This window comes from Pistacia vera, unplaced genomic scaffold (assembly GCF_008641045.1).
Source record: "Pistacia vera cultivar Batoury unplaced genomic scaffold, PisVer_v2 Contig371, whole genome shotgun sequence".
Lineage (NCBI taxonomy): Eukaryota > Viridiplantae > Streptophyta > Magnoliopsida > Sapindales > Anacardiaceae > Pistacia > Pistacia vera.
The window spans coordinates 25,254-39,943 of NW_022196192.1; the positions used below are offsets into that span (position 1 = coordinate 25,254).

At 36.6% G+C, this 14,690-nt stretch overlaps 1 protein-coding gene across 1 annotated transcript; it reads left to right on the forward strand.

Moving 5' to 3' along the window:
• Positions 1–1,666: 1,666 nt before the first annotated feature.
• LOC116140381 lies at positions 1,667–3,407 on the forward strand. The gene is made up of 5 exons (XM_031426028.1): positions 1,667–2,098; positions 2,182–2,294; positions 2,451–2,669; positions 2,783–2,943; positions 3,091–3,407. The coding sequence occupies exons 1-5, from the start codon at positions 1,667–1,669 to the stop codon at positions 3,405–3,407; spliced, it is 1,242 nt and encodes a 413-aa protein (XP_031281888.1).
• Positions 3,408–14,690: the final 11,283 nt, after the last annotated feature.

Below are 14,690 nucleotides of genomic sequence, written 5' to 3' on the forward strand. Positions count from 1 at the left end.
TTTTCGATATTATGGCTTATGGAGTCTGCCACCATTTGATAAACTTTGCATTCCTACTAAAATAATCCGGGAAGTCGGAAGGTGATTGAAGTGGGGATTACCTACTCGGGGGACCAATTGAGAAAGAAAGTCGATACAACTTATAACTTCTTGGAGTGTTAAACATTTTTCTTTATAATTTTGCAACACACTTTTGAGATTGGTATAAATTCTAGGCAGTTGTTTTGTGAGTCGAGTCTTTTGTTTCTCTTATTAATTTTTGTCAGTTACTGTTTTGGTTTTTGAACGTTTGTGTTTTTCTTTTATCTTGTTTTGGACCTGATGCTCGGGGACGAGCATGTCCTTAGTTTGGGGGTATTTGATAATCTAGATTATACTAGTTATTTAAGCTTTAGGCCGGATTTTAGATACTTCTTAGTTTATTTTGCCTGAATTGATACTTAATTCCTTACATTTCGTGTTTCAGGTTAAAATGGAAATTTTGAGCGGATAAAGGCAGATTTGGAGTTTTTGGACTCAGAAGCATGCGGAGGGCAATTCTGGAATTTCAAAATTCTTTAGGAAACTTCGCGCGTGACGAAATGGGCCAGTGACGCATCAGATTCAGCTCCTTTGTCGCCGCGGCGAGGTTCCTTCTTTGCCACAACGAAGTCTGCGTACTCCACTTTTTGTAAAACGCACAGTTTCGTGTTTAGACTAAGTTGTAATATTTTGGGGGAGTTATAAAGAAATACTTAGTCTTTTTGTTTAGGGCGTTCGTGGAGGATAGAGAAGTTTTTACATCATTTTAGATTCATCTTTGAGTGATTTTTGGATTAACAAAGTTGGAAGATTCGAGGAAACCAGTGGATTCATCATTTGGGGAGATTCTTTTCCTTTCTTTTGTTTCCATTATGTTGAACCTGGAGTTTTTCATTTTTTAATTGTTTTTTGATTTAGCCATGAACTAACCTATTTTGGGTTAGTTTTTGATGTAGTTCGGATTCTAATGGGCTAGAAAGTTGATGATTATTAATTTCATATGATTTTGCTTTGATTGTGTGATTATTCTGTATTTATTGTTTATATGTGATGAACATGATGAGATTGAGAGATAATTCATGTTAAGCTTCTTGGGTAATCACCGTTGTATTACTGGATGCTAGAGATAGATTTAAGAACCAATGAAATCAATCTAAGATTCTTGTGCTTAATGAATTTAGATTTATTAACTTTCATTTTGTTGGGTGCAGAAGGTTAATAGGGAAGAGTAGGACAACATAGCCTGAGAAGGTATGTTGGACACTTTAGAGAGTTCGATTTACAATCAATGCATGAGAATATGAATTTAGTTTAATTCTTAAAGTTTAACCCATAGAGTCCGAATGAAGTCAAAACCGTACCCGTTTGTTTGAATTGATTTGATCCCGTTTTAAATCTTGCTTTCATAGTTTAAGTTTATTTTAGTAAAATTTTGTTTTAATTATAGTTTAAATTGCTCCCTTAAATCCATAAGAATTCGCTTTCTTCAACTTGAAAACGGTAGAAAACTTAGTGCTTAGCAACAATCCTCGTGGGAACGATACTCACTCATCATTATATTACTTGTGCAACTAGTATACTTGCTACATATTGCATGTTGTAGGAAACACGCATCAAACGTCAAAGTTAAGCATCTTTACTAGAAATGAATAAGAAAAAAGACAAGGAGTTTGTTGATAAAATGCTTGCTAAGTGTTTTGAGGTGAACAATATCGCTTTTAATGTTGTTCAAACTGGTGTTTTTGGAGAATTTGTTAAGGCAATGGCTGAATATGGTGTAGCATACAAGCTTCCATCTTATTCAACTCTTCGAACTAAGTTAATTCCAGAATCTAGAAAAGGCGTTGATGAGTATATTGATATGGTGAAGCATTCTTGGGATACATCTAGATCTGGTTGCACTATAATGTTTGATATATGGACTAAAATAAGGCACCGATCTTTCACTAATCTTGTGGCATATTCACCTGGCAGTGCAGTTTTTATAAAATCATTGGATGTTTCTCGAGAAAGAAAAACTAGGATTTATTTGAAAGAAATTGTTGTTTCTGTGATTGAATCAATTGGACAAGAACATGTTTGCAATTCATAACTAATAATGGTAGCAATTTCACATCTACTGGTGACATGCTCATTGGATTGTATCCTCAAATATATAAGACGAGGTGTGCTGCTCATGGAATTCAGCTTCTTTTGAAAGACATTTATGAAGAAGTTAATTGGGTAAAAGTTGCCATAGATGAAGCAAGAATAATAGTTATGTTCATGACACGGTACACAGTTCTTCATGCAGCAATGAAAGAGTTCACCAAAGATAGACAATTGAGACAATCTTGTGCCACAAGATTTGCTTCAAATTTTTTAATGCTTCAATCTATGTTGGATTTGGAGAATGAACTTTGACTCTTTGTTGCTTCATCTGAATGGAGGGGTTTTGATTATTGTAAGACCGAATCAGGTAAAAGGGTCACTGAAATTGTTCAAAGGGATTTTTGGGCTAGAGGAAGGGAGGTTATAAAAACTATTGAGCCATTGGTTCAAGTTCTTTGTTTGGTTGATAGTGATGGATCTACTGCTGGTTACTTATATGAAGCAATGATGAGGGCAAAAGTTGCAATCAAAGAAAGATGTAATAGTGAGGAAATCAAGTATGGGAGATTTGGGAATTGTTTGAGAATCGTCGGGTCAACAACATCATTCATCCTATACATGCTGCAGCTGCCTTTCTCAATCCATCTTACTTTTTCTCACAAAATTTTAGAGAGGATAAGGAGATGAAAGATGATATCAATTTCATTCATGAAAACCTGATTCTAATAGAAGAAAAGCATCCATTTATGAGAGAGGTTCAGTTGTATCATAGTAGGCCAGCTACCTTATTTACTGCAACGGCAAAAGCGATGTTACAAACAAGTCATCCTCGTAAGTGTTTTAAAAACTTTCAATATCTTTTTTGTATATTCAAGAAAGCTTTTTTATGTCATTTGCAGGAATATGGTAGGATTACAATGGGGATGATCTTCTTATGCTCAAGAAGTATGCCATTCGAATTCTGAGTCAACCTTGTAGCGCTTCATCATGTGAGAGAAATTGGAGTGCCTTTGAAGCTGCTCAAACAAAAAAAAGAAAGGAATAGGTTGTCACATGAAATGCTAGACACACTTGTGTATGTGATGATGAACACGATGATGATGGATAAATTCACTTCCACGATGAGTCGTGACTTGGAACCTATAGATCTTGAGAAATTGGGGGAGCTTCTAGACTATGAATATGAAGAAATTCATATGGACGAAGATGCTAATGCTACACCGACAATTGAGGGTTACATGGATGACTTAATGGATAATGATGACATTGCTTGGTTGGATGATGCTCTTTTTTGAGTTGTTATTGACTTATTGTTGTTTATGTACTTTGTGAGTTTTTGTTATAAACTATAATTTGAATCTTGGTTGTATTATTTGTGTATTTTATTTGTTTGGAGCTCTAATTCGACTTTGAATTTTGGTTTTGTTATGACTTATGTGTTTGGTTTGACATTATAGTTGAATCTTGGCTAAATATTGTGTTTGAGTCTAGAGACTATAATTTGAATATCAGTTATATATTGTGTATTTGTGTTATTGGTTAATTGAATACTTTGCATTTGAAATGTTATATTGATTTTAACCAGGTAGTCCATAAAAGTGTTAAAACTAAGATTGATATTGCCGTATTTTTCAAAACGTATTATTGATAATGCACCGTATTAAACCCGTATATACCCGTACCGTATTTTTCCCGTATCCGAATTTTATGGCCGAATTTTTATAAACGTATTTTTCACAGTTTGCTGTATTATACCCGTAAAATTCCCGTACCTTTTTTTTGTCGTACCCATATTTACTAACTAGGGGAGTGAGTCTCATAAATACCCTCACAAGTAGTACAACCTTGTCCTCAAGGTGGGAAGATGGAAATGGTTTACCTTACACCATCCCGCTCCTCCACTCTTTCACTGCCCTCTTCTACTTTACCCAACTTTTCCTCATATTTTATCCATCGTTGGAAAAGGGTTATTTGTAGTTAAGGGAAGTTGGAATCAATCATTTGAAGTGCTGTCGAGCTTGTACTTCGATCACCGGCGGCTGTCGCTGCACTGGACGATGCTTCTTCCCAGGATTGGCGCTCTGGTGATGAGTTTGTGAAGTATTTTGGGTGGTCGGATAAAGGACAAAGTCTGGAGTCGTGCGATCTGTTTCTATTATAAGGGAAATGAACTCTTGACCCGAATTTCCCTGATCTGGTTCCTTGCCCAAGCTCCAAGTCTGCTGGTCCAAGTCCCATTAGTCTAGGCCCAATTTCAGTTTGTCCAAGCTCATGCCCAATTGTATTTGTTTTCCCATGTTTGCCCGACCCAAATTTTAAATCCTCCCAGGCCCAATTTTTTTCCTTCATTCTTTAGGCCAACTCAATTAATTGGACTAATGAGTTAGATTGACCCAATCTCACTTCAACCCTAATTTCAGGTTTCAGCCTACTTATAAAAGAAGCCCTCAAAATTTCTTCTTTCTCTTCACTTAACAGGGTTGAGACAACCTAAAGCTTTTTCTGATCTTCCTCCACCACGCCTAGCTACCGAATAGCTTCATAAGTTCCTCTTGCCTCAGTTTGATTTCCCAGATTTTGGTTTTGAATAGTTCCCAATGACTGTGGAACTTCCAGCGATTTCTCTCGATCTCTTCTCCTTACTTCTTCTTCATCTTTCCTACTCATCCAAGCTTGTATTTCCATCAAACCATCCAGAACAGCACCAATACCTCTCCCAAGTTTTAACACTTCCCTCTCAATATTTCCTATTCTAACTTCCATTCTTGTACCAAACATCCCACAATTGAATTGCTCTGATACCATTCCCAAGCCAGCCAACCACAACAAAAATAGCAAGCAAACAATCGAATTAAACCCAGAAAGCAACAAGAATCAGTTGCCAAAATCCAAAAACACTAGCACTTATATTGATATTGTAGTAACACAAAATACATAGCAACAAGAAACTTAACAAAACTAGCCAAAACAGAAAATCAAATAAACCATAAACCAAAACTAGAAATCAAAATTAATATTGGTTTTCAAGGACCAACTCCTCCCACATAATGCTGGACTTCAAGGGCCAGCAACCTCCCACTCTTCACTTTCCTTTTTTTTGAATCCTCCATATCCCACTGTCTCCCCTTTTATTCTATTCTTCATAATAGAATTCTTCAATCATCCACTCCCTTAATGCATCTGTCCCTCCCTAAACCATCCTTAACACATCACACACAAAGAACCTTCCTGGCTACTACACCAAAATCCCCTACTTCACACCTTAAAGTCTCTTACAATATACCAGCATTAGAAGTGGGTCTCATCAATACCCCCTCGAGCAGTACCACATTGTCCTCAAGGTGGGAAAATGTCAAGATGACAATTGTTTACCCAAACACCACCCCGCTCCTCCACTCATTTATCGCCCTCATGTTCCTCAATTTCTTCATCAGCCAATATCACTTGGAATTGTTTTTCCCCACATCTATGCCCTAGAACAAAGCTAGCATCACATCTAAAACACAGGCCCCGTTCTCTCTTCTGTTGAATTTGCTCTCAGTCATGCTCCTAAAAGGTAAATCCTGTCGATAAAGAAGGTTAAAATCTGCTAATTTTTGCATTGTTGTGCTACTGCTCCGATGACTAGCGATCGACACTGAGCTCGACTGCCTCTCCTCACATGGTCGGTGCTCTGGCAAGGGGTTGATAGAGTGTCACTGCTGATCGACAAAGGGATATGTCTTGGGGTTGTCGAATGAGCGATTGTGTTGTGTTTGTGCCCTATATCCAATTTCCCCTGATCCAATTACCTGCCTTGACCTGAGTCCACTTCTAGTTCCATTCTCAAATTGCTCAAGCCTACACTCAATTTTATTTGCTATTCCATGTTGACCCAGCTCAATTTCAATTTCCCCAAGGCCCAATTCCTTTCCTCCATCATTTGGGCTAATTCCATCCATTGAATTAGGCTATCAGGTTGGGTCAACCTGATTTCAGCCTTAATTTTTGCCCTTAAACCATTCAAAAACGCAGCTACCATAATCTTCTTCTTTACTTCCATCAACGGCATTGAGATAACTTCAAATTTTCACCGATAATCTTCCACTGTGCCTAACTGCTTGATTCCCATGAGAGATTCATACGAGCTTCCTTCCTGTGACCCATTGAAACGATAAAGGAGTGTCAACTTAAAGGTCGACCAAGATGTTACCGAAGCTCAGGCCTCCATCCATTGATATCAATTGACGACATCGTCGTCCATGCACACTATTGTTGTCATTGAGCTTCTCTTGGTCTGAAATTCCATTAATAGCAAAATACCTTTCTACTCTAAATATCCACCCATAAGGATCTTCACCAGAGAAGATGGGTAACTCGAGTTTCCGGCCACCCAGCTTGTTTCGAATTTGTCCACCATTGTTGGAAGTCTCTCCTTCAGTCCAATGACCCATATTTCGACCTTGACCATTTTTCGATGACCTTGGCCTTTCCGGTGAACTTTCTCTTTCTCTCCTTCCCATGTCTTCTTCATCCTTTCTTCTCATCCACGTTTGTATTTCAACCATACACCCACAAATGGTTCCCATGTCAACTCCCACTTTCGTCACCTCTCTTTCCATGTTTTCCAATCTTGACTCCATTCTCATCCCAACCATTACCCAAACAACTTGCTCTGATACCAATTGATAAATACCACTCCCAAGCCAACCAACCACAATAGAAATAGCAAACAAACAATCAAATTAAACCCAGAAAGTAACAAGAATCGGTAGCACTTATATTGATATTGCAACAACACAAAATACACAAAAACAAGAAACTTAACAAAACTAGCCAAAACAGGAAATCAAATAAACCATAAACCAAAACAAGAAATCAAAACTAATGTTGGTCTTCGAAGGCCAACTCCTCCTACATAGTGCTGGACTTCGAGGGCCAGCAACCTCCTACTCTCTACTTTTCTCTTTTATGAATCCTCCATATCTTACTGTCTCCCCTTTTATTCTATTCCTTATAAAATAATTCTTCAATCATCCACTCCCTTAATGCATCTGTCCCTCCCTAAACCATCCTTAACACCTCACACACAAAGATCTTGGCTACTGCACCAAAATCCCTTACTTCACACCCTTAAGTCTCTTACAATAGACCAACATTAGGAGTGGGTCTCATCAGTTTACAATGGTTTAGTTTCCTTGTGCTTTGACTGATTTTCGAGAGTATTACACTGTTTATTTCCCATATTATAAAATAGTGGTCATACAATATTAATTTTGGGCTCTAAAGTATAATACTTCATCTCAGAACAATGGTTATATAGCATTAACTTTTGGGCTCTATACTTTGTTAATTTGGTTTTTACTCGAGTTTCACTGAATGTTTACCGTGGTTTAGTTTCCTCGGGTGCTTATTATACAATAGTGTTTTTCATAGCTATCATGTATGATTGCCAAACTCTATAATATACTATGTACTAATAATAATAACACACATCATAGCCTAAAGAGTTGCAATGGTATGACAAAATACGTACCTTAGACCAATCTAGATCAAACTACATGATTCCTTCCAGAAGGTTTTGCCAAATTTTCATCAAATCTATATTAAGCTGCTCCCAACCATTCACTATAAAGCTATCAATTTTTATCTCTTTTAAGTCATGTTTCCAACGCTTTATATGATCAGAGTTCCAACATATTGAATCTCTATTAAGTTTTTTTTTTTTTCCTCTATATATTAGAGTTTAAGTTGTAGAGTGAACCTATAATTTTGAGATATTAATCTGTGACCATTTCAATTGCTTAATTCTTGTTTGTGCTACCTTTTACACTCCAATTTATTATGAGCTGTCTTAGGAATAAATCAAACTCTAGTTTGTAAATGAATCCTAAAACATTTTCACATTGGATTGGCATTTAAGTAATGTATTATTAAAATGGCAGGTCGCAATTTTTATGGCTTTGGCAATGGTTTTGCGACGAAAACCTGATGCCTTAATCAGTGTTCTACCGACATTGAGGGAAAGTCAAAAGTATCAAGGACAAGATAAACTTTCAGTTATTGTATGGATGATTACACAGTTCAGTGAAAAACAACTATGTATTAGCATAACAAAGGGATATACTTGGAAAACAAACTATGTTACTGTTTTGCTACCAGATTCCCTGACGCCACCTTTCACCTCACCAGGTTCCCCCCAACAAGACCTCTATCATCCCTGACTGTGTTTGGCCACGGGTCACCATCCACTACTTCCTCAATGTCTTTGTGCGACAGTTGTGTATGGGTTTGATTGGAGTATTTGTTTTGGAGTTTGTTTAATGGGAGATTGATTATATTGGGAGTGTTTTGGTTTTTTTTTTTTTTTTTTTTTTTTTTTTTGCCTTTCCCCTGCATTCATTCACCATATCCACCTACATTTGTGTTATGCCCACCACCTGCTGTACCATTTACCATAGCCAAAACCAAGGCATAAGCACACAAGCACTTTGCCCAACCCAGGCCACCCAACTACCTCCTAACGCCCCAACCACCTTTCTTGGCCTTGCCCAACCCAGATTTCACCCACATAACACCCCCAGCACACGTTCAACCACCTGCAGCCATTGCCCACTTGACCACCACACACTGCCCCTCTTCTCTGCCCATTGCAGTCACTTTCTAGCCATCACCTGCCACCACAACTGCCTCCTATTGTACCTAGGCCACCTTGCTACCTCCCAACGCCACAACCACCTTTCGTGGCCTTGCCCAACCTAGATTTACCAACCTAACAGCAACCACCTAACACCATTGCCCACTTGACCACTACACATTGCCCCCATTTTCTGCCTACTACAGTCACTTCCTAGCCATCACCCGTCACACCAGCGCCTTGCCTAACCCGAGCCACCTTACTACCTCCCAATGCCCCAACCACCTTTCTCAACCTTGCTCAACCCAGATTTCCCCAACCTAACACCCCCAGCACCTGTGCAACCACCTGCAGCCATTGCCCACTTGACTACCACACACAGCCCCCTTTTTTTGTCCATTGCAGTCACTTCCCAGCCATCACCCGCTACCACAGCTGTCCCTTACTGTACCCAAGTCACCCTGCTACCACCACCTCACCCCTCATAAACTTTAAACAACCATCACCAACCCCATAATCTTGGAAAAATTTTATCACTAAAGGTGCAATTTTTTCAGCTTTGCGTTCTAACTTCAGTGACATTCAAAGATTTCTGCTGTAATGATCAAGAAAATCCCATAAATTGATTGTTCGGAATCAAGAAGTCAGCTTATCAGACTCAACTTGTTTAAAGAGAGAACCATAATATTGTGATACTCATAGATGTAATTTATTACTTCTAATTTAGGTTTTCAAATGCTTCAAGGTTTTGATGTTCTTTCCCCAATGTTATGCTGCGGGGTCATGTTTTGTTTTGGTAAAAATATTGTACAAGAAATGGCTAATACCATGATAAAGAGTTTTTTTTTTTTTTTTTTTTTTTTTTTTTTTTTTTTTTTTTTTTTTTTTTTTTTTGTGCTCAATAGTAATCTTGCACGTTCTAAATTGATGCCTTACATGTACAATATATATACAAGAACAAAATATATTGTTCATGATACAAGGTAAGAAACTATAATAATATACTATACAAGACAAAATATATCAAAGAACAACATGACATCTTCAGCTTGGATTACAATGAACAAAAGTAAATTCTATAATCCAACTTTACATATAACATCTTCAAACTGTCTATTATTTTCACCATGGTCTTTGACCCATTACTCTTCATTCCACAAGTTTGAATCTGCTAGATTGGCCTATAAGCGACTGACCTTTCACTGTATTTTTGAAAATATAAAAAAAAAAAAATGACTTAGAAATTAATCATACAAAAAAAAAAAAAAAAAAAGGGCAGAAAATTAATGAACTTAATATACGAACTCTTTCTTCACATCCTTGGAAGTTAATCGCATCTTGAAAATGTTCATTCGCTTGCATGGTTTCTGGGAACCCCCATCATACAATCGATTCAAGGATGTTGCAGCAATCACTTTTTCATGAAATTTCTTTTGTTTACCTTTAAGTACAATTTGTTTGAGGTTCGATTGCTTCCTTTTGAATGGAGGTCGACCTTTTGAACAAATAGTTTGGGGAGTTAGAATTTTATTGGTTGACTATGTGGAATTGGCATGAACACTATCAAAGTTCGATCCACTGTGACATGACATGTCACAATGTCTATCAATCCCACCAACACGTTCATTCGACAATAATTTCTTCTTCATGTTAGTAATCATATGCATCACCATATTACTAGCATCAATATTGGTTGAGGTCAAATTAGCCACCTCAGAGAATGAATTGGACAACTAATCAAACAGTTCTCCTTCAACAGTCATGCTTTAGCTATTATAACTAATTCTAACCTTCGTGTGACATCTATACACATTTTCCTCCACCTTCTTAAAATGAACTTTTCAGGTATATGATAAATCTCTTTATGAAGCAACACCGCTATTGCATGTCGACAAATAATCCCTCTAAACTCAAACAATCGATAGTTGCAACAAACATCACAACCACGGTCATCACAGCAAACCACAAAAGGCATACTACAACAAGTCTCCCTAACCATGACAACTTCCTTTACAATATATTCTATTTTAGATTCAGTGGCCCTGAAAGAAGATATCTCACAATACAACTTAGCAATCAGCTTTTGCTAAAACTCTTTGAATTTTGCGGTCGTGTATGCCTCCTGAAATTGTTTCTCCATTGGATAACTGGTTATGCAAGGGATCCATGATCTCCATGATCTAAAATCGGCCTCCTTTTCTTTTTCTATTTTATCACACAATGCATTCTCATATTGTTCTGCAAATTGTTTCAAAGTGGTTTTAGAATTTACATACCCATCAAAGAATGCATGCATGCGTTCACTCCGTTGAGTGGTAAACATACTTGCCCAAAAGGTGTCTTTTACAAACGCTAACACCCAACGTTGTCTTTCATTATACAATCCAAGTAACCACTCATTGTCATGAAGGTTATATTTATCAATAAGCTCAGTCCAACATTGTTCGAACTCCTTACATGTCAATAAATCATACACAGCATTTTGCAAAGCAAACTCAATACGTTCATATTCGCAATAACCCCTTAACTTTTTCGGCAATTTATTCATTATGCGCTACAAACACCATTTATGTCAAGTATCGGGAAACACAATCTCGATTGCATTTTGTATTGCCTTGTCTTTATCAATGATTATTGCATTTGGAGCACAATTCCATGTACATACAAACCAAGATTAAAAAAGCCAGACAAAATTCTTTGTATCCTAATGGGAGATTAGCCCACAACCTAAGAGTGTCGAATGCTCATGATGGTCAACACCAATAAACGCTGCAAATGGCATATCATACTTGTTGGTCAAGTACGTATGTCAAATGTGACAACGTCACCAAATTCCCTAAATATGACCCTACTTCTTGCATCCACCCATATAATATTATGTAATAGATCCTCTTCGTCTAAATCTATCATGTACAAGAAATTTGCATTATCTTTCTGCATCTTCAAAAAATATTTTTGGATTGCATAAGCATCCTTGGCACCAAGTCGCATCCTCCTAACTTTTTCGATATAGTTCCTAAATCTTTTTGCAAAAAAGTGAAATTCTCAAGACCGTCTATTTCAAGTTTCAACTAACATGGAATTGAAATTTTTATTTGGTCTAATCTCAACCCTATCATTCACTTCAAGTTTCATTTTCACGTATAGTTGTATACCACGATTGCTCCTGAAATATCTAGTTTTCGTTGGGCTACTATGTTCATGGTTATGATCTAACCCCACTAAACATATTTGCCATTTTTTGTCACCATGAACGGCTGCGCCAACCCAAGCCTCACAATCTATCTTTGTCACTGATACAATTTAAAAGCATTTTGGGTGTTACTACTCAACTTCCCAGTACAAGAACAAGCTAGTGTTGCATTTTTCACCTCTCCATCATATCCTTTCCTTGAAGATCTTATAATAACTTCAAACCCCATTTTATTCCCATAGCTTCTGTAGTATTCGAGAAGATTATCAAGTGAATCAAAAACCAGCCCAAGCTTTGGCTCCCATTCCTCCTCTGCACTTCCACTATCTTCAACTTCTTCAAATTGATTATCCTAATTCATTTATATTATAATACCCAAAATTAGAATATAATAAGATAACAAACAGGATAGAAACAAGACCATCAAAAATTTGTTCAAACTACATTAACTTGTACGTATACAAAAATTTATCATTTATCATACAAACATGGGTACTCATTTGTACTTACTAATAACCTCATTTCATTACAATGCTTACTTTTTCAGTATTAGAAACTGAAGCCTTTAACTATTCATTTATCTCCTCCATTGTCTGCTCTTGTAAGTTATTAGCCTTTGTTTCTGCCTCCTTTGCAAAACCCTTAACAACTTAAATTCATTTCTAATACAATGAACTAAACTAAACTTTTGTACTGAAAAAGCATGCATGTTAGTAACAAAAACAGTACCAAAAATGTCCACCACTAGTATTAAGGTAACACAAAGATGTATTTTCCATGAAGAATTTTAAGAAAGCATGCATAAACCTAGGCCTTCGACAAACACAAAGATTTATTAATATGACCAATACATACCATCACCTACACAAACAACACTTTCATATCAATAACATTTTCAAATAAAAGACTATCAATATGAGTAAAAATCTATACACAAAAAATAATAGAACAATAGATAAATAAAGCCCCATAACCTAGTAACCAAAAATGAAAATGGAAGCCTTTCAAAGTTACTCCTATTCCCTCTAAATTAAAGCTTGCCCTCGCACTCAATTTCAGTCCCATATTTTTGTGTTTTTATGATATAATATTGTCTTATATATGTTAGCATATATATCATTAGGAAACCAGGAATATATGCACAAATTTATACACAAACCCCACAAAATTGAAACCCAAATGACACTAAAAACTACCCATTTCTCACACTACAAAAGTTTAACGATTTCTTAACAACATAATAAACTACTAATATAAGATATTATCATGTAATAACAATAAACTGACAAAATAACTAACATAAAGAATTTTAGGCCTAAAAACATTTGGGTCTCACTTGAAAATTTGGGAAAGACAGTCTAGATGGTTATTTTAGCCATTATGATTATATGATTATGATAACTAACATAAAAGGTTTCTAAGTGTCTTGTTGAAAAGCTATATTTTAGTCCTCACGAAAAAGATTCTGGGCACCAAAATCAATAACCAAGTCATCAGTTTTCACTTTTTCTTCTCCAAATTGTGCAGTTCCCTTTCACTGTTTTACATTTGCACAAAATATCCTCCATTGATTGGATTTATAAAGATCTTTTTCACTATAATGTTATTTATCATAAAACTTATACACACTTAGACCATTGAGTGAGTAAGCTCTTACCACTCAAAATGAACTCTCAGTGGTTGGCAATGGAGACAAATGTGGCGACGACAGTGGACGTCATAGCCGGCTCACGTTCTCAAATTTGGGATGGGCAATTTGGGTTTCGGGTATGATTTAATTTGGGAGAGAAGATTTAGGTTATTAACAATGGGATTTGGGAGAGAAGATTTAGGTTATTAAAATTTGGATTTTGGGAGAGAAGATTTAGGTTATTGAGAAAGGGATTAGGGAGGCAAAATTTCGTTTGATGGAAAAAAAAAAAAAAAATTGGAACTACCTGACGTGTGTTAGAGTAAGTGCTCTAGAGCCAATCAATTATTGTAAAATTGACTCTTTGTAATAATGTTTATTGATCAATAAAAGACATTTTATTCTCCTCTGCTCTCTCTCTCCTCTCTCTCTCTCTCTCTCTCTATCTATATATATATATATATATTATTATAATATATATATATATATTCTATATATATTTATCCTTTAGAATGGTAGAACCGTGACAAGGGTATCAAGTGTTTCAAATCTTGATAGTGAGAACCCTATGAGCACATATGGTGGCCATTCTAGAAATGTCCATAGCCCCAGTATTATTCTGACCAAGGACACAGATAATACGATAAGGCTATCATAGTGTTGAACGACTCTGTCGAAAGGCAGTGACTGATCTCACTTATCAAGGTTGTTTGTCGACAACCTGGTGCAACACATGGGTGCTTGCTATAGGCAAGTTCATTAGACTGGCCCACCAGAGGATTCCATATAGATGATAACCCCAATGTCTATGAAATAAGTCCTCTAACAAATGGTGGTGCATATGATCCTTAGACTTGAGATCAGCAGAGTGTCTTGTGCACTGATTGGTGTAGTTTGACACTAGCACAACATAGTTCTATTCAGAGCTATCAATACGGTAGTGATTGGCTGCATCAAGGAGTGTATCAAGACTATGGTAGATTAACAGAGGATTCGTCACTCCTGGGCACGGGAGAAGTTATCTCACGGTGCAATTTAGTATATGGTAATGACACTAAAGCTATGGCCACAGAGGGATTGAGTTGTCGCCCAATCTATTTTATTATTCTGGTCATTGGTCTAGTAACTGAATATAGATA